At 49.6% G+C, this 20,142-nt stretch overlaps 1 protein-coding gene across 1 annotated transcript in view; it reads left to right on the forward strand.

Moving 5' to 3' along the window:
• The window catches only part of ARID1B (AT-rich interaction domain 1B), a 398,217-nt gene that overhangs the window by 349,846 nt on the left and 28,229 nt on the right, over positions 1 to 20,142 (forward strand). Inside the window, 1 exon segment of the mRNA XM_058289666.1 lies at positions 16,815 to 16,960. Within this exon segment, the coding sequence (XP_058145649.1) occupies positions 16,815 to 16,960 (146 nt within the window).

A 20,142-nucleotide genomic window follows, 5' to 3' on the forward strand; every position in this document is an offset into this window, starting at 1 on the left:
GTGTAAAATGAATTTAAATGGCATGCATCAGAGTAAAATCTCTTTCACTGGGGCAGAAAATCAATGTTAGCTAACCCACACGAAAAGATCAAATCTGCATTTCAGCCAGCAGTATCCAGATAACTTCCTTGGAATAAAACACTTCCTCCTTAAATAAAAATAAGAAAAAGAAAACTTGGGAAATTCTTCTATGTAAATCTTACAAAGCACATTTGGCAAAAAGCTCTTCTTTGCAGCCCCATCTCTGATAACTGAATTATGCCTTTTATGTCTACAATATCCTTTCTTCAAAAGAAAGAAAAGAAAATTTCATTTCTCTTTTAAATCTTCCTTCCTTTCTATTTTGCAACATGCGTACCTGTTGTTCCCTTATTGAAAGCAAAACCAGATTATGAGAAAATGTGTATTACATATTCTAGTGCTGTGATTTAAGAAATTTGCATTTTCAACATGCTTTGGCTTTACATTTTTAACTGCTCACTGCAGCAAACTTGTGATTTTGTTTTAGGTTTTCCTCCCCCGTTGATAGCTGTGTCAGGTTAACAGTAGGTTGGTAAATTGAAAAGCCAGTTTACTAAACATCAGTTTCTCTTTTGGAAAGGCAGACGTGGCCAGACCTTCCAAAAACACAGTATTTGCAGAGTTTGTCATACAGAATCCCAGAGGGCCTAGAGCCTATGCGTCTGAAAACGACGAGTCAGTAATGAAGGTGGAGAGAAGAGAGTGTGTGTGTCCACAGTTAAACAGAAGCAGAAAGTTCACTGTGGAAATGAAGTGTTAACGGCACACGGTGCTTTAGGTTTTCCCCACTAGTTGCGTACAAGAGAGTCTGGAGGAAAAACATGCACATCTAAGCGACTGGAAGCCCGTTTCCAGGGGGGCTTTGTGGGAACAGCTCCTGCTGCGCCGATCAAGCTAAGCGCCGTAACGATGAAGTGATGCTTCTTGGTCACCTTTTGAGCAGAGGAAGCCCATCCTGTGTATCAGAGGATTTACGGACTTCTGTTTAGGCGCTAGATTAGCTGCGCAGTAATACCTGATCACGTGCAATCAGTGAGCTTTAAGAATTATCTCCGCAGGACACACACCCACAAAACATCACTGTGTTCCTTTTTAATGCACTGGTAGGCCTGCACTGTTCCTTTAAAAAAGCAGGAAACAAGAGTTGGAACACCTGTGATCTTAGCAAAGCCCAGCTTGGGGATGGCCAGTGCGTCCCCCATCTGTCCAGCTCTGATGGCTGCCTGCGGCGTTGTATAGAGGGGGTGCTGCGGGGTTGGCCGAGCAGAGACCCCGAGGCTGGCGAGACCCTGGCCTGCAGCTCCCTGAAGAGGCCCTGCCGTGGATCCAGGCCACAAGCCAGGCCTCAGTGTCTTTCGGATGTCAGGCCGGTTATCAGCACTTGAAACCCACAGGCGTAGGCCTGCATCGTCAGCTTTCCCGCCCCGCCCGGTGTGTGTCCATCCATTCACAATTTCTAGGTGGTACCAGTGGGATCCAGCGGTTCGCTTGTCTGCCACATACAAGTAATTCATAGATTTGCACATATTTCACGATTGTCCAGCTTCCTTTCCTTGGAGATGAGCTCCAAGGAGGAGGCCCAACTTCATCTAGCTCACAAGAGGCCTGACCAGCGCTAGGCCTATAAGCCCTTATCGCCGGGCCAGTTCAGCGTCTCAGGGTGTGCACTCCTCATCAGCACTTGATACCTGCATCGTGTTTTGCAAGGCTTGAGACTGTCCACGTTCTGTCATAGTTTTTTAAAGTGACAGTATTTTCGTAAGAATAGACTCCAAGAGGATGCGGAGTTTCACTTTACAGAATAATAGACTTTCAGACCGGAAGGATCTTGGAAGTCCACCAGTCTTGTTCCTTGGTTTTATGGTCAAGGACACCAAGAGCTCCGCTGGGATCCGCTCAGGATGGTTGACCTCGCTGCAGGCACAGAGCCCACGGCCAGTCCCAGTGCTCTGCCCGCCCCTCATGCTGCCTCTAAACCAGCTATTCTTTTCTTTCACGTCTTAAGGGAATCTGTTAGGATCCAGCGCAGGTTGTGAGTGGCGTCTTTCTGGGAGCCTCCTACTGCGGCTCCTGCGCCTGGCGTGGAAGGCTGGAGGTTTTCCTGCCGGAGCCGCCCCTAAAAGGAAGTGACCACTGAACAGAGGCCCAGGAACACCTGAGCACAGCAGGCTCCAGCACCTTGGGAGAGGACGTCGTGGTTCACTTGTGGCCACACGGGTGCAGCTGAAGCTCAGTCTTTTTCACGCTTTGCCTGCATCAGTGTAGCTCTAGCGTTTTCTGTTCCTGTGAGTGGAGCATCACTGCTAAAGTAAGAATTCTGAGTCATAAAAGGGTGAAAATGGATGCTGGCATTTTTTACTCAGATAAGTGCATACATTTGCATGGTGTAGATACAAGCACTGCCCTTTGCCTGCTGTCCCTGGAAGGCGCATAGTGGTCTAACTGAACATCCAAAGGAGGAGAACTGCCAGGCTTTTTCAGTTTTTAAAAAGTTTAGCAAAATGAGTCAGTCTGAAAAGTCTTGTCGCTGTTGCCCAGAAACTTTTTATAGTGATTATCACAGATAACATTTTCATATTTTCATCATACCAAAGCTTGGGGTCACTGAAATTAGTTTTAAGGTATTTACTTTTAGTAAAATAGGAGATTGGGAATTTAAATTGAGGTGAACAGCCATCTTCCTCCACAGAGACCCCTGGATTCACCACGTGAAAGGGTCTGTCTTTGGGCCTCCATAGTTGGTCACATTGCCCATCACACACACGTGCCTCCCAGCAGCTGTTCTTTCATGAGGTGTATTATGATTCCTGTCCCGTGTTGCCGTTTGCCAGCCAGGCGCTTTTTCTATAGTGTTTTCCTCCCAGGCCAGCATGACACAGTTCTACTGACAAATTGGAGCCACTGGGGTAGAAATGCATTAGCCGAGGTAGTACATTAACACGTCGGAGGGAAGGGGCAGAAACTTCTAGATGTCAAGCCCCTGTGAGAGTGGGGGCCACGTGCCTGAAGAGCAGCGAGTGGTTGTATTAACTAAGAATTTAGCTCTTTGGGTTTTGGACAATTAGATTTTAAAGTAATAGATGTTGTGTTATTGAAGGACAAACGAAAAGATTTCAACGGCTTAACCAATTTTTTTTTTCTGCCATTGCATGTAAGCGTTTGCATTATCTTCTAAAGATTGTGCTTTAATTTTTAATCCCCTTTTCCCTTCAAAACTTAGAATTTTAGTGGACGTTATGTTGGTATTTTAAGATTATGATTTCAGTCAAATCTTTCAGAGTTATAGAACTATTATGGAAGCCCACAAAATACTTGTACAAGTCTTCAAATCAAAAAAGTAGTCACCAGCTTAAAAAAAGACCGAGGGAGATTTTTTAAAATTTTAATGAAATCCAAGTAATCAAAATATGAAATGTTCAGCAAACCTTTAGTGCTGTGGAGTCTATGAAAATTCTTAAATGACTGGTAATCATCACTACAGAAATCTTTAAACATGCACACCTCTGACCCCACCATGGACTTTCTGGAAATTTCTAGAAGCTCCCTGTGTGGTTCCCGTGTAGAAAGCTGACGCCTCTCTGAGGCTCAGCGTCTGGAGTTCCTGCTGGTGAGCAGCAGTGAGGGGCGCCTATCTGGACACATCCTCTGTGACGTGCTCGTCCTGGTGGCTCTGCTGAGGACACACTGGTGTGGCTGGGTGCGGGGGAGCCCCGGAGGTGTGTGTCCAGGCTCGCGCCCTGGCCATCTGCTGACCCTGCGCCTTAGTTTCCCTGCACCCTTCTCCCATTCTGCCCATCAGTGTCCTCCTGGGCATCAGTGTCCTCCTGTTTCGAGACGTCCAGAGCCGCCCCGGGACACCTGGACGTGCCTCCCAAGCAGCACGTTTCTCCGACCCTCTCAGCTGGGTGCTGCCCTCACCAAGGCAAGCCGGGAAGCTGCTTCCTGTTGCCCGGTGGCCTTCCCACCACTGCGGTTGTGGCCTCTGCAGCCCACTAACTGCCCACACCCTCTCCTGCCTACCTGGGGTGGGCATACCTGGAATCAGCTTTAGAGCCCACCTACGGGAAAGCTCACAGCGAGGCACGGCAAGGCCCAGCTCTCCAAATTCAAAAGGGCAGCGTTTGCTGAAGCGGTATGTGTGTCAGGGAGGGGCGTTCCCCTGCCCTGCCAGCCTGCCCACTCCCGCTTGCCTGCCAGCCTGCCAGCTGAGCCCTCAGTGCGTTTTGGGCTTAAGACAGCAGGAGAGGGTGGTCTTGGCAGATCCAGGTTGGAACTTGGAGAATGTCCTAGTGGGTCTTCATTTGTGCTCTGAACTCCACTTCCGCAGTGCATAGGTGGCCATACAAGCCAAGAGCCACAGCTCCAGGTGGTCCCTTGTGCTCCTCCCAGGCCGCCCCGACAGTCCAGCTCCCTCCCGCCAAGGGGAGTCTTGTCCTCTCCACACACACTAGCTCTCGGGGCAAACGACCACTAGGACCGGAACTCTGCTTCCGCTCAGCTTCCAAGCCTGTTGAGCCGTACTCTTCTCTAGTAAATTGCATAACTTTGTGGTCCAGGCCTCCTCTAAGTCAGGAGATCTCTGAGAATTTTAGAGGGGCCTTAAAAAATTGAAAACGACTATTTCCTGGCCCTGCCGCCTATTCTGGTGCAGTCGTGGTTAGAGGGTTTAAAGCGTTGCTGAGGGTGAGTGTGGGGTGGGGAGCCCAGGCCCCCCATTAGGGTTTTTAGCCCACAGATGGTCGTACGGCATAAAAGGACCATGGATGCATGAGACCTGTGCAGCTGCCATCTCAGGCCAGCCCCCCCAGCCTCTGCGCCACAGCATCTGGGCATCTCAGGACGCCTGGCTCCTCTCCACTAGGGTATCCATCCACTCCCTCTGCTTTTGTGCCTCCTGCATAGCTCGGCCACTTCAGCTCAGCCACTTGTCTCCAGGGAGGGCATGGTATGTCCTGGAGAAGGATGTGGCTCTCCTCTCCCTGAAAGGAAGAGTCTCGTTACCAGTAAGCCTTTTCAAGATAAACTTAAGCAAAAACTATTAAACGAGTGCATTCTTTTGGGGGGGGGTGTTAGTCAGCCAAAGGGGTGCTGATGCAAAATATCAGAAACTGGTTGGTTCTTATAAAGGGGATTTATTTGGAGTAGGAGCTTACAGGTACCAGGCCATAAAGCATAAGTTACTTCCCTCACCAAAGTTTATTTGGAGCAAGATGGCTGCCAACATCTGCAAGGGTTCAGGCTTCTGGGTTCCTACGTTCCTGGGGCTTGCTGTTCTCTGGGCTCAAGGTTCCTTCCTTCCCGGTGCTGGCTTCTCTTTCTTCTGGGTGCTGACCTCCTGGGTCTTTAGGATCAAACTCTAACATCAGAAATCCCTGCATCAAAAGCTCCAACTCTGTCCTTTGCCATGCCTTTTATTGGGACGCAACACCCTAATCATAACTCCATCATGCCCAGGTACAGATCAGATTACAAGCATAATCCAGTATTTCTTTTTGGAATTCATCAATTATATTGAACTGCTACACTCCACCCTTTGAATTCCACAAAGTCATCACAATATTCAAAAAACCCTTAAGTCAGTTACGATGCAAGTACTAAATCATATCATAATCAATTTAAAGAAATACAGTTTGTTTGGGGCAAAGCCCCATCTGCTATAGACCTCTTAAACCTGCAAAACAATTTATCTGCTTCCAATGGGTACACAAATGTACCCATTGCTACACAAATGGGTAGAAAAAAGATAAACATTTTCATTGCAGTAAGGAGAAATTGGGAGGGAAACATGAGTTACAGTTTCTCTGCAGTTCAGTAGACCTGCAGGGCATCCTCTATTCTATTTCAAAGTCTGAAAGTCTGAGAATCCTTTTTTTTTTTTTAATTTTCTTAATTCATTTTTTTTTAAAATATTACATTCAAAAAATATGAGGTCCCATTCAACCCCACCGCCCCTACCCCCCATTCCTCCCACATTTTTAAGATGATGGTTTCTTCTCCTTGGGGCCATATGGGAACCCACCCTTTCCACATGCTTGACCAACTTTTGGCCATTTTCTTGGTTCCACCCTCATAAGCATCTGGGTGTTGACCAAGCTCCAGACCACTCCTTCCAAGAGTGCTGGGGTGATTGCCACACCTTACCCAATCTTTGGGTTAGAGTCTTAACTCCCCTAGCACAGTGATGTGAAGACAACATTCCCCCTAACCTTTGGCACACAGGCTCAACCCTCTCAGAGGAACAAGTTGACCACCTGGCCTTCCCTAACCTTTGGGGGACAGGTCCACCCCTCTCAGACCTGAGGGGTGTTGACCTTAACCACCCTAATCCTTGGGGAATGTGCTCTACCCTCTCTGAACCCTGGGGCAGCAAAACTCTCCCAGAACATCAGGTGGAAACATCCACCCTCTTCAACTGCTGGGGCAAACTCATCCTCTCTGTACACATGGGTGGGGTTCTTCTCTTGGCCCAAGGTGGTGTCCTAATTCCAGATCTCAGTTTCCATGGTTTTCCTCTTGAAGTTGTTTCTCCTTCAGTCTCTCCTTTGCATGTTCTTTTTATTCCAGGCTGACAATGGTTTTGTTTATACAACTCTCACAAAAAGTCTGTTGGTTTAGCATGCAGGAAGCAGGGGTCCAAGGCCATCAGACAGTAAGACTTTCCATAAGTCTTTCCTAGAAAATTGCTTCTTCAATCTTAATTTACCAATTCCAAGTTTAGTTAAGTCCTCCAATGGGGTACTTTCATCTGGGAACTTGATTTCCAGAGGCTTGGAATTTTCAGAATCAGTTTCTATTTTCTTTGTGCCCAACAATGCAGTTCTCAGTTTATCTTGCTAGTCTAGCATTTTGCTATCAGCTGCATGGAGAAGACAAGCTGCATTCTCCAAGTTTACTTTGGAAATTTCTTCAGCTAAATGCCCAGGCTTGCCATTTTCAATTTCTGCCTTCCATAAAACATCAGGAGTTAATCTTGCTAAATCCTCTGCAACTTTAAAACATGGGTCACCTTTCCTCCAGTTTCCAATATAGTTTCATCATTTACTTCTAAGGCATCATAAAAAGTCTCTTTAGCATCCATATTGTTATCAACAGTCTCTTGAAAGCAATCTAGGCCTTTTCCATCAAGCATTTCACAATTCATCCAAACAATACCCCTTACCCATTTATAAAACTATTCCAGCATTTCAGTAATTGCAAAAGCACTACCCCACTCTTGGTACCAAATTCTGTATTAGTCAACCAAAGGGGTGCTGATGCAAAATACCAGAAACTGGTTGGTTCTTATAAAGGGGATTTATTTGGGGTAGGAACTTACAGGTACCAGGCTATAAAGTGTAAGGTACTTTCCTCACCAAAGTCTATTTGCAACAACATGGGTGCCGACATCTGCGAGGGTTCAGGCCTCCTGGGTTCCTACGTTCCTGGCGCTTGCTTTTCTCTGGGCTCAAGGTTCCTTCCTTCCTGGGGCTGGCTTCTCTTCTGGGTGCTGATATCCTGGGTCTTCAGCATCAAACTCTAACATCAGAAATCCCTGCATCAAAAGCTCCAACTCTGTCCTTTGCCATGTCTTTTATCTGTGAGTCCCACCCACCAAGGAGTGGTGAATGCAACACCCTAATCATAACTCCATCATGCCCAGGTACAGATCAGATTACAAGGCATAATCCAATATTTCTTTTTGGAATTCATCAATTATATTAAACTGCTACAGGGGGACACCGTGGTGGTTTTTCTCTCTTTGAGGAACAGTGGACCTGTGCTGTTTGTGCCTCTCGGAGGCCAGCATTGTACTGCATTGTGCCCGAGCTCACAAAGCTCTGGGCACTGGCGCCCACAGGAGCATGCGGGCTGGGGGCCACAACTGCCCCACCAGCCCCACCCTGGAAGCCATCCATGTGCTGGGAAGCAGTGGGGAAGTGCTAAAAGGGAAATTTTATTTATTTATTGTCTTTATTTATTTAGTTTTTAATGTTACATTAAAAAAATATGAGGTCCCCATATGCCCCCCCCATTCCCCTTCACCCCACTCCTCCCACAACAACCTCCTCCAACATCATGGGACACTCACTGCGCTCGGTGAACACATCTCTGAGCACCACTGCACCACATGGTCAGTGGTCCACATTTAAGTTTACACTCTCCCCCAGTCCACCCAGTAGGTCATGGGAGGACACACAATGTCCAGTAACTGTCCCCGCAGTACCATCCAGGACAACTCCAAGTCCTGAAAATGCCCCACATCACATCTCTTATTCCCACTCCCCACCCCCAGCAGCCATCATGGCCACTTTCTCCACCTCACCGCCACATTTACTTCCATCACTAATCCCAGCAATTCCAGGATAGTGCATCAGCAAGTACACTCCAATACGTACTCCACTCCATTCTGTGGACCCTGGGATGGCTGTGTCCACTCCACCTCTGTATCAAGAGGGTACTTAGATTCCACTTGGATGATGGATGCAGTTCTCCTGTTTGCACTTGTAGGCACTCTTGGCTCCCTGGTGTGGTGGTTGACCTTCTTCACCTCCCTGTTAGCTGGCTGGGATAAGTCCAAAAAACCAGAGTGTAGGAGGAGTTGCAAGTCTGTTGAGGCTCAGGGCCTGGCTATCACTTGGACAGTCCAGAGATTCAGGTCCTTTGAGTATACACTAAACCCCAGCGCCAACCACAGGTCTGGTAAAAGTGACAGGAGAGGCTTGTGAACAAAGATCACATCTGAGTCCAACTCCATTCCACTCAGGAACACAAACTCCAAAGTAGGGCCAAATGACATGGCACTGAACTCCATTTGCCATGACCATAGAACCTGTGGGTCTCTGAAGCCCTCAGAAGAACCAATACCTGGGGTTGTATCTACTTTACCTGTCTCTGGGACTCTGTTAAGGTGTGCGTAAAGGCGACCCCTCTGATGACCTCCCAGCTCTTTTTTGAAGACCCACAGCCATATAAACTCATTTGTCCTTTCCATTTTCCCCTTTTATTCAAGGTCAAAAAGCATGTTTAACTCCCGGTATTACATATAGGCTGAGATATTCTGCTGGTCTGAGTTGACCCTTTTATTCAGCGTCATTCTCCAGCGACATCATCAGCTGGTGCTTGGTAGTAATCCCTCAGTGCCAGGGAGGCTCATCCCCGGGAGTCATGTCCCACACTGGGGGCAAGGCAATGCATTTACATGCCATATTTGGCTTCGAGACTGGCCACATTTGAGCAACATGGAGGCTCTCATGAGGTAACTCTTAGGCACCCTGCAGCTCTAGGCCTAGTTCTTATTTTCAGGCCCACAGGCTCACAAGCATAGTCATTAGCATCAAGGGCTCATTGTTGGACCATCCGTCCTTATTGGTCTTAGCCATTGCACTCGGGGGATTGTTGCTGTTCCATTAGGGAATGCAACAGAGCTCCCCCGGCCAGGAACTCAGCCCTCCCCAGCCATCGTTCCCAACTGTAACCACTATGAAAATATCCAAACATTTTTATGCACCCCGCACATATGCCCTGGAGAACTCCCTCCCAATCATGCGCCTCCCACCAATAACCCCCCACACCAGTACTCCTCCCCCGCCACCAACGAACCCCTCTGTGGCCCAAAACCTCCCTGAAAATGAAGCCCAATATTTTGCCAGGTTCCATTCGTAGTAAAATGGAATATAGTGATGGGTTTAGAGGTTAGATACAGAATACATACTAATTTAGAAAAATTAAAGTAAAAATAAACTGGGGTATCAAAAATTTTAAAATGAAGAAGCTTTGTTTTTGATGTTTTGCCTTCCATCACTGCAATAAGTATTGCCCTGTATGCACATTGGCAAGGCAACTTCTTCCATCTCTTCCTCAGTGTCTACATACTTTTTCTTTTTTTTTTTCTGATTATTAAGCATGTCTTCACAAGAGTTTTAGGCTACAGTAATTCATATATACAATATACCATACTCCCACATATTCAACATCATACACTTTGTCCCTTCCCCAGCAATAATCTTTTTACATGTTCATTCTATATTTACTGCAACTGATGTACAGATATTGAGATAGTAGCTTTCAAACGAGGTTACACTTGGGTTTACATTATGGTTTATATTTTATACCATAAAATTTTCTAAATTTTTAGTTATCTTATGTTTTACATTATGATTTACATTTTAGCTTATAGGCCCCTATACATTTCTGGTATAATTTAAAGGGAAATTTTAGAATTAAGCCTCTCTAGAAAGGAGAATTTTCGTTCATTTTCATGTGGTTGCCAGGGAGCAGCATCCAGTAACAGGAATCGGCTAGGAAGCCCGGGTCAGCGCTGAGGCTGGAGAGGGCTCCTCAGGAACCTGTCACCGGCGGTCCAGGCAGCACAGCTGTGTTGGCATTTCCTCCACCCCAACAAGGAGGGCTCTCCAGGCAGCCCTGGAGCTCCATGTCTTCTCCTGGAGGCTGAGCGAGCAGGTAAAGATGGACCACAACCGTGGCCTGCGCTGGGAGAAGAGGACGGGCACCTGACGCCGCGCAGTGGGCTCTCTGAGCAGCACTGCTGAAGGACGCGTGTATGGACAGACGACAGGGAGGCCTGCCTGCTGGCCCAGGCCCTGGTGAAATCCAGGGTGGAATCTTTACAGATGCTTGGGGCAGCATGGCTCTTGGGGGTAGCTGGAAGCTGACAGGAGACACAATTTGGAGAAAGGCACAGAGGGAGGAAAGGCTATGGCCTGCCCACAGGAACATCCATCCTCGAGGACAGTGAGCCAGCCTGCCGCTGCCCTCCTGGAGCCCAGGCCTTTTCACAATGCTGCCGAGCAGTGGCACTTCTCCTCACCCAGTCCTAGACGCCGGCTTGGTAGCTGGAGAGCGGCCCGCGCAGTGCGGCTCTTCTGCTGGAGCTACGTGCACTTGAGCTTCCTTCCAGGTGCCCGGCTGCCTCGAAGAGAAACACGTGCACCAGCAGGGCGAGGGCCCAGGGAGGGGGCGAAGCGGAGCTCCGAGAGGGACTGGGAGGACCTCCTGCCGGGCGAGGGGCAAAGCCTGTGCCCAGAGCCTCTGTCCGCTGCCCTTGGATGTCTCAGAAGCACGTCGGGCTCGACATGTCCAGGACCAGGCTCAGGGTGGCAGGCGTTTGCTCTCTCAGTGACAGCCGTCCTCTGTCCTCATATGAACCGGGCACCGGGGCGCCTCTGTTCCTCACCCCGTGCTGTCCTCCCCACCAAGTCCCACCGGGGTCCCCGCAGGCTCCCGCTGAGCCCCTGGCATTCTCCCGGCCCTGCTCCAGGCCTTGCATCTCTTCTTAGCTGGCCTGACACAGCCACCCCGGGTGCCTGACGCGCTCTCCCCACCTCTGCAGATTAATGCCCTCAGGATACTCAGCTTCACGCCATTCTTGCCACTTGAAAGCCTCCCCTTGTCGCTGTTTCTCGCAGGCCAAGGAGAGCCTGTGGGCCCTGCAGTCTTGGCGCCCGGCCCTGCTCCTCTGTGCCCTGTGCTCCCTGCTCTGTGGCGGGCCCTTGCATTTCTGCCTCTGTCCTCCCAGGGAAGGTAGGGAAGCCGGGCCTTCCTGTGCTCTGCGGAGCTTCCGCCGGCCTGGCCCATGGCGGGCTGCGGCCCATTTCCCTGGTCAGGTCTTCACACCTACTCTTCTTTCTACTCTTGCTCTCCATCTTCCTTCTCCACCACCCCCCCACACACGTACCTTAAAGTGCCCCCTAGATGAACGGCTGTAACTGTCAGCTAGGTAGAAGGGATTTCTGGTTAATTTTAGTTATTTCTAGCAAATCTTTCTGAGTGAGAGGTGGAATCATTTTTTGAAAACAGCAAACCATGTGGTTTTGTATTTGGGCATGAATCTGGTCATCAGAGCGGTGGCAGTCTGTGTTCCTTGTCTTTGGCTTAATGATACAAATGCCCCTTGATCATCACAGGACTGAGTGCTGGCCGGAGCCACTGGCTTGTGGAAACTATACTTTTTTGCCCCAGAAGTGCTGACGCAGTTGTCATTGAAAACATGCTGATGGCTTCCTCACTCCCAAAAGTGACCAGGGCATGCACAGCTTTGGTTTCTGTTTTGGGACACAAGTAGTATTTATCTTGCTTGAAATCTCAGAATTCAAGTAATCTTGTCTTACTCTGTCCTCGGTGCTGCCTTGGAAAACTCACCATGTCCTTCAGGTTGAAAATCCATCTCATCAGTGAGGCCGGGCGTGTGTGAAAGCGGTTTTTGTTTATGAAACATTTGTAATGTCGACACAGTCTGAGCACTGCTCAGAACTAGTCGCACATTTAGAAGTGCACACTGCTGGAACTGCAGCTTGTTGAGGTTTAGCTTTCCTGCTTCTGGTAACTGTCGGGTCTCCATGATAATCTGCCCCAAATGCCAGCGTCAGCCTCATTTATTTTGTCAGGCAGCAATCTTTTTAGGCTTAATAGCTTGAACTGCATCTATAGTGACAATCCGTATGAAAAAGGATGTGTGTATTTGGCAGCCATGCACGTTTTTCCAATAAAGTATGCATTCCCAATGAGTTCAGTTCGAGTGTAAGTCATGAACGGTATTTTTAGTGGATCTGCTGGGATTCCTGTCAGTACAACTTCTGTCCATGTGTCTTTGCCACTAGGACTTTATAACATGGCTTCACTCACATGGCCTCTGTTTCCAGGGCATCTCTTCCTCCCGTCCCTCCAATTCCAGAAAGAGCTACAGAAGGAACCCGTGTATTCTCAACGTTTCTCTCACATTCCCATCTCTCAGTAGAAGTGGTTGGGTCATTTGCTAAGACAATAAGGCCTAAATACTCTTTTCTTTAAAAGCACCAAAGTCACATAGACTCTATTTGAATGTGTGGGTGCCTGCCTCAGATTTCATACTAATATTTGTAACATGTAAGTTCAAACTGCAGGGGAAAGCTGCATGCTGAACCGTTGGAGATGGTCACTTTAAAATTAGTGTTTGCTTCTGATTGTTTTCCCCCAAAGTCAGCCCTTTTTGGCAGGGGAGTGTGTGGTGGTGGGGAAAGCTCTCGTGTGACGCAAAGGAAGACCTTTCAGGACTTCCACTTGTGCGTGCGTAGACTGAGAAACAAAAAGGAGGCGGCCTTCAGGGACGCACGTTCCCAGGTCCCGCTTCTGGATTATTTTAATCTTTTTGTGAAAGAATGACATATTTTAACACCTCTAATTCCGGCTGCAGGTGATGACAGTAGCATCCTGCTGGTTGTCCTGCAGGTCAGCGTGTGTAAGTGCCAGCCCCACACACACTTGGCATTAAGAATTCTGCCCCGCTGCTGGCGCGGCCCCGGGCGCTGGGATCTGTGATCCCCTCCAGCAGCCGTCTTCACAGTGTGCCGTTAGGTAGCTGCGTAGCGGTGTGTCAGCCTAGCAAAAACAAAAAATACTTCTAAAATGCTTACAGATTAGCCCTTTGAGGTGTTCCTGGGCATTCGCTGCCACGGCCGATGCAGGCTGGGACACTGTGGACTCACCCAGCAGCAGGCCTTAGCTGCAGGGCAAGTGGACACGACGGCCAGGAGCTCAGAAGAGGCGGTCGCTGGACGCGGCCTCTGCAGCGGTGCTCTGGTGGGCTCCCACTTGGAGCGTTTCCATTGGTGTTTGGGCCTGGTTTTGTTTTTGTTTGTTTTCGTTTTGAAAAGGAACATGTCTGGTTCGCCTCTCTGCTTTCCGGTCCTGCTTGGAGCTTTCCACATGTCGCTGTGGGCAGAAATGGGCCCTGCAGCCAGTGCGCGCTGCCGGCCTCTGCTCTTCAGAGCCGCGGTTGAGGCCCAGCCCCGTCAGAAGGAGCTTTGGTGATGAGCCACGGCGATCTTGGACCAGCTGCGCGGAGAGTCTGCACGTGCTCCGTCAGCAGCCGGCTGCCTCCCGTTTCCCTCGGCAGATGACCTCAGTTTCCCAGGCTCAGTGGAGTGCCCGCAGTCCTCGGCGGTCTCAAGTTTCTGTCCTGCGCGCCTAGGCAGTTGGTCACGAGGTGATAACTACGGGATTCCTTCCGGGGCGGCTGTGTTGGAGGCCACTTGCCCCTGCCTTGGATGCCTGGGGGACAGGTAACCAGGGGACTGGCTCCCCCCCCACCCGTGGAAGATCTCCCCCGGGAAGGAGGAAGGGGACACTATGAAGCACAGGACAGCTCAGCCTCACGCCAGGCACGTGGACAGGAGTGTGCCGCACACCACGGTCCTCGTCTCGTCAGACGTCAGCAGTGCCGGGGTTTCCATGGAGAAGGAATGCCGGGTGCTAGATGAGAGTAGGCTCAGGGAGCTCAGTTCCTGCCGTGTCCCAGCTGTGTGGCTCTGGGCAAGCTACTTAACCTCTCTGCGCCTTACGGTCTTCACTCTTCTGTGGGCATAATTCCACCTCCTTTTTCCAGGGCTTTTAAAAAAAGTGGCTAGAAATCATGCCCAGAGTACTTGTAGGGACTTGATAAATAATCAGCCCTTCCATGCTCAGATGTAAACATCTGAGGCCCAGAGAGCCAAAGCGAGTCGTTGCCAGACCCAGTGGGAGTGGAAAGTGCTGCAGTGGCGGTCAAGCCCAGGAGAGGGGTCTTCTCCCTGGCCGACCATTCAGTGTTGGCTGCCTTTCATTTCTTTATCTTCAGGACATTTTTAAATCCCCTTCTGTGCACCTGTGAATCGGGCGGTGTTGGAAGATGGACAGAGCTGCCCTGGAGAAGCACAAGTTAGCCTCAACGGCGCCTCGAGGGTGTCTCATGTCATCACCTGCCTGTGGATTTCCTGTTTGGAGCCTCCTTTCCTCCCTAGTGTAAACAAGTGTGCCGAAGGGCTGCTAGTTTCCTGCACGTGTCAGTTAACACTGTGTGTGGACAGAATTTACTGGAAGCTTCAAACAGTGGCCCTCCTTTCCGATGCTTTTTAACTGATAAAAAATGTTCCCAAGTCATTCCCTTAACTAATGTTTCCTGTCACTGTCTTCCGCGAGGCACTTACAGAGCCCCAAGCAGTAGCTAGGCACAATGGTCCTCGGAGGCTTGCTCACCCAGAGGGGAGGCTCCCGTGTGTGGGTTCCGAGGGCCGTCAAGGGTGCCGGCGGCAGGTGCTGCTGGGTGTGCAGGGGCCGGGCTTGCAGGCAGGGGCGGGGGCAGCTGCTGAGGGGCGGCAGGGCAGGCGCTGCCGGGTGCTGCTCGGACGCAGGAGCGCAGCAGCAGCACGTCCACCGCCTCTCTCTCGACACCTTTCCACACACTCTCAACTCTCTCTTCTCCGGAGGAACACGCCAACGAGAGACATGCACGTGGCCGCCTACAGGCTGCGCCGTGTGGGAGCGGCCGGGCCATGAGTTTGGGTGCGCTTGACCTGGGGCTCGGCGGGAGGCGCCCGGTCCCTGCGCGCCAGCGACCTGCAGCGGCGTCCAGCACCCGGCAGCCTGTGCACAGGTGTTCCTCTTAGAGCCGCCCTCGCAGGTGGCGCTCAGCCCACCATGCACGTCCTTTCCAGGCCTCCCTCGAGCCTTAGCCGCGCACAGATGGGCCTCAGTTGCTCCATCTATGTAACGCGAAAAAGACTCCAATCTGGGATGCTTTGATTTTTCACATGGTCCATGTTTGAACCTTTCCTGTGAGTCAGAAAGCTGCGTCCACTGAAACTAGTTACACAGAAGAGCAGTCGACTGGTTTTTTAAAAATGACTTGTCATCATCTTTAGTAGAACTTTAAAAATAATTTGTATTCTTCTACATTAAAAGCCATCAAGTGGTAGTTTAATTAGTGGGGGAAGGGGGGTTGTGGAGGTTGTATTCATAATTAATTTGTAACATAGGCAAAGCATCTGTGGGTTTTTACCCCTTATTAGCTTTATGCATAAGATAAAACAGCTTAAACTTTGAAAAGTGCTGGTTTCAAGGTGTACCATTTACATAAGAAAAGCTTGACGACAACAGTAGCCTCTTTTTTTGCCGCCTTCCCATCATCCTTCCTTTGCTTTGTACTTTGGGTAGGAGAATTAAGCCACTGCAGCCTCAGCCTCTCTGCCCTCCCCAGTCATTCCCAGTGGTTAGAGAAGCGACACCGGGTGACGCTTGTCTCCTTCCTATCACAGCATATTCTCTCCTCTTTGCAAGAGTGCAGACAGACTTGTCTTTCACGGGGCGTAGGACAAAACGAACTCAGCACCAGGGAAGTGACCTGTCTGCACCCCAGCCCGGAAGCCTGAGGCTTCCCGCTGCTCTCAGGGCGGAAGTCCCTTCCCCAGGGAGGTGGGTCCTGGCGTTGCTCCGCAGTGAGCGTGGGGAAATTGGCTGTATCTTTGACAGCCCCCAATTCCCGAGAGTTAAAGGATAGGGTTAAGGAAAATTTTAGAAATGCTCTCCTCTATTCTTTATATCAGAATATTTAGGGCAAATAAATATATTTTAACCAGTTAGTCCCACTCTGTCCATGTTTTTTATTTCTCGACTTCTATTTCTTTATGTGAGGATGCTTGTAATGTTAGAGTTAGGTCTTTGAAAACATTAGAAAATTGATTTTGCTTGCTTTTGTAATTCCTGTTCTTATTTCAAGTTCTCATTTTCTTGCTCATTCCTCCATGTAAATAATAACCTGGAAAACTCGACATGATTAAAAACTTGTAATTTATTTGTGGAACATACCATATTATCCAGAATCTTAAAATAATGTGTCAAATAATTACCTAGCAGTAGAGAGCAGTCTCCCTCTCCAGGAAATAAGTTATTTTAAGCGAATGTGAAAACGAATCACCCCGCCCCTCCCTCGCTGAACTTTGGGAAGTGGCCGCTGCAGCCTGCGCTGGGCGCGCCGTACATGTGCATGTGCTCTCTCCCCGCAGGCAAGGCGGCTTCCCAGGCATGAATCCGAGCGGACCCCTGGCCCCCGGCGCGCCCTATGGCCAGCCCGTCACCAGCAGCCCCGGGCTGGGCAGCGCGCAGGCCCCACCCTACGGCCTGGCGCCCAGCGTGGCCAACAGCTCAGCAGGTAACGGGGCGGCGCTGGCCGCAGGCTGCCCTCTTCCCCGCTCTCCTTGCAGGGTTCGCCGGAGAAGGGGCGTCACTTGGAGAACATGAGGACACCTGCTCAATCTCTTTAATTGATTTAAGGCTTGAGGGTAACGGTACATTTTACATAACTTGTTTTTATTCATCCTGTGTTTGTACAACACATAGATGTATTTCAAGTGCCATCGCAGAGCACTAAATATACACACCAAATTCTTTGATCTCTGGCATTAGTAAAAGTATTAGAAGATCCTAAGACAAGATGTGTATGTGCATTTTATAGAGGTGGAGATAAACATTTAAAATTCACATTTCAGAAGAAATGACTGAAGGTCAGAACAAGGGGATTGAAGTACTTTTTTTTTTCGTTTAGGGAAAGACCTTTGAATATATACCTGGAAGTAGTTGCTTCATAGGCACCACCTGTAGATTGTCTCTGTTGACAGCCATATTTTAGTGACCTCTTTTAAGTTGCTAAGTTATACTCCACGCTTTACAATCTAAGGACTGCACTGTTAAGAAGCACATCTGGTTGGTGCAGTGAGAGCATTCTGCCAGTTTGTGGGAGATGGAAAGAACGTGTCAAGCCACAGGCCCCACTGTCGGCTCCGGAGGCCCTGGAGCCCTCTGGCCTCAGTGCCTACTTACAGTGCTCCTCTCAGAGGGAGAGACCCTGCCTTCCCAGCAGCCGTACTTTGTCGTGTTAGAGGGGTGCGCAGGTCCTCGGGGCAGAGCTCTTTCTCACTGGCCGCTGTTCTTGGCCAGTGTGTGCCTCTAGTGCCCCGCGCTGGATTAGAGACACTGGACAAGCGGTTTGCCTCCTTGCTCTCACTGTCCTCACTTGCCCTCCTCCTGCTCTTTTCTGGCTTCTCTGCCTTGGGAGGCCGCCCCAGGCCAGAGCTGTTCTTCCTGGTCAGGCAGAGAGTGAGGAGCCAGCTACCGGCTACCGTCCCAGCTGAGCTTCGGGGGCTTTCCAGGGTCTCGTGTAGTAGCGACGTTCCTCGATTCCATCTCTTTAAAGGTTCGTGGAAGAGGAAGGAAACAGAAGCTCTTGGTGAAAGGGCAGGCAGTTTTAATAAATAAAGTGGACTTCTGCTGTTAAGCTGGTGGCCCTATCCCAGAGAGGGGTGCTCCGACTCTCCCAGCTCCTGCCCATGGCAGCGCGGTCCCCGGGGCCTGCGTATTGGGCTGTGATTCCATGTTTTGTCTGGCTTGCTGAAATCAAAGTACTTCAGAGCTTTGAAACTGCACAGTAAGTTTTCACCTCATTTTTCCCTTTTTCCTTTGGACACCAGAGCTGCAAAAAATAGCCCTCAACAAGCAGGTGGCACAGTGCCCCTCCCAGGAAGATGTGTGGCTTCAGAGTGGAGATCCAGAGGACTTCTTAAGTCATTATTCAGATAATTCAGCTCTTTGTTATCTCATGCCAAGGAAATCTGTTCAGTAAAGGGCCTTTATCCCCATAGTCTTTTGTTTGGAATGGTTGTATGTTTCTGTTGCATTGTCATTTTGAAAATTGAACTTTTAATTTAAACATCAAAATTTCCCCTACACATTTATATGGTTTTATTCCAACTATTTTAAGTCAGATGCCACCTATAGGAAATACTGGCCCAGCACACCCAGGGAGTCCTGGCGATTTAACATTCGGCGTGCACCTGTTGAAAGTGCCCATAAATCCTGCTGTGACTGCGTTACAGCCGCCACAAGGAGACGGGTGGCACGGAAGCCAGAGCTTGGCAGTGTAGCTCCCAGTGAGAAATCATCTCACCCGCCTGCCTGATTCGGGCCATGGAAGTAAATAAGTGATAATGGCACGGCATTTTCTCCGTCAGAGTGCACCTGTGAGGAAAGTAGAGCTAACAGACGACAGCCAGGGCAGCCGTGAGCTTCCCTGGACCTCCCTCGGCAGCCCAGGGGACCGGCGCTCCTGCATCGTCTTCGCTGAGTTCAGACAATTGTGTTGTAGACAGTGTGCAGGGCCACACAAACACACAAGGTCCTCCTGCATAGTAACAAATTGTTACAGGCTTCAGTGAGCCAGTAATTATTTAAATGGAGTCAGTGCGACTATGACTGTGACAACTATTTCTTCACTTAAAATGCCAGGAAAAAGTGGGATGGTAATGGCAGGTGGTAGAGCTTGCTTTTCCCCTCTAAAAGGGCTGTTTTTTTTTAAAATGATTTGGATGAAAAGGTTAGAATCATTTATTACTATGGACAAAATCATGAGTCCCAGAGAACACACACCCTGTAAACACACCCTTCCCCAACCTTTGTGTTGGTAACTAGGTTGTATTCATTCATGTTTACTTTTGTAGTAGTGATTTGCCCACAGCCTTGTCTGTGTACAAACCATCTCAAAGTAGAAACCTAAAATTCCATGCAGGATTCTCCCCCTGGGATTCCGAGTTGGCTCCGCAAAGGTCCCTGCAGAGCGTTGAGCATGTCGGCCCACCATGGCTCTGCACGGAACCCCCAGCAGCTGGTCTCGCTGCTCAGCCTGCTCTGCTCAATTGCAACTGCAGAACGTCTGTCTCACTTCCTACCAATCCCAGGGAAGCGGGCTCCAGCAGCCCCTAACAAAGAACTGCCCAGGCTTCCATCAGTATCCTCAAGCCTGAAGACCCACCTCCTCGAGCCACCAGGCACACTGCTAAAGATACAGCTCCTGGGTCCTCGAAGGACTTGTGAGGGAATGTGCCGGAGATTATGTCTTCACGGACTCCTCCGGTGATTTCACGTCTGCGTGCTCGAGTCAAGCGTGGATTTGAGCTTTTTTCTTCAGTAGTCTCCTGGCAGAGCAGCAGCTAGCTTTGTGTGACATAACTTGTTGTATTCACACAGAATTACAAAACTCTGACTTGAATATCCGCTGACCAGCTAGATAGCTGTCTCCTGCCCTGGACCTCAGGCCCGGCCAATGGCCTGAGGAGGTTTTAAAGGGCTCTTGTTTGCTGGCTTGTCTAAGTTAACGGTTGTAGGTGAATTGTCATCCCCCCGCAATACAAAGGATTGAATTATGAGCCCCCATCTGTTCACCTGTGGGGAAAGGTGTCCCAGGTCTGTGCCGGGGCATGCCAGGGGCTTCGTGCCCAGTATGGGCTTCCTTGGAAGCATCTAGCTGGTTAGAAGTCAGCAGGCAAAGCCACAGGGAGGCCT

This window comes from Dasypus novemcinctus, chromosome 28, assembly GCF_030445035.2.
Source record: "Dasypus novemcinctus isolate mDasNov1 chromosome 28, mDasNov1.1.hap2, whole genome shotgun sequence".
NCBI classification, from domain to species: domain Eukaryota; kingdom Metazoa; phylum Chordata; class Mammalia; order Cingulata; family Dasypodidae; genus Dasypus; species Dasypus novemcinctus.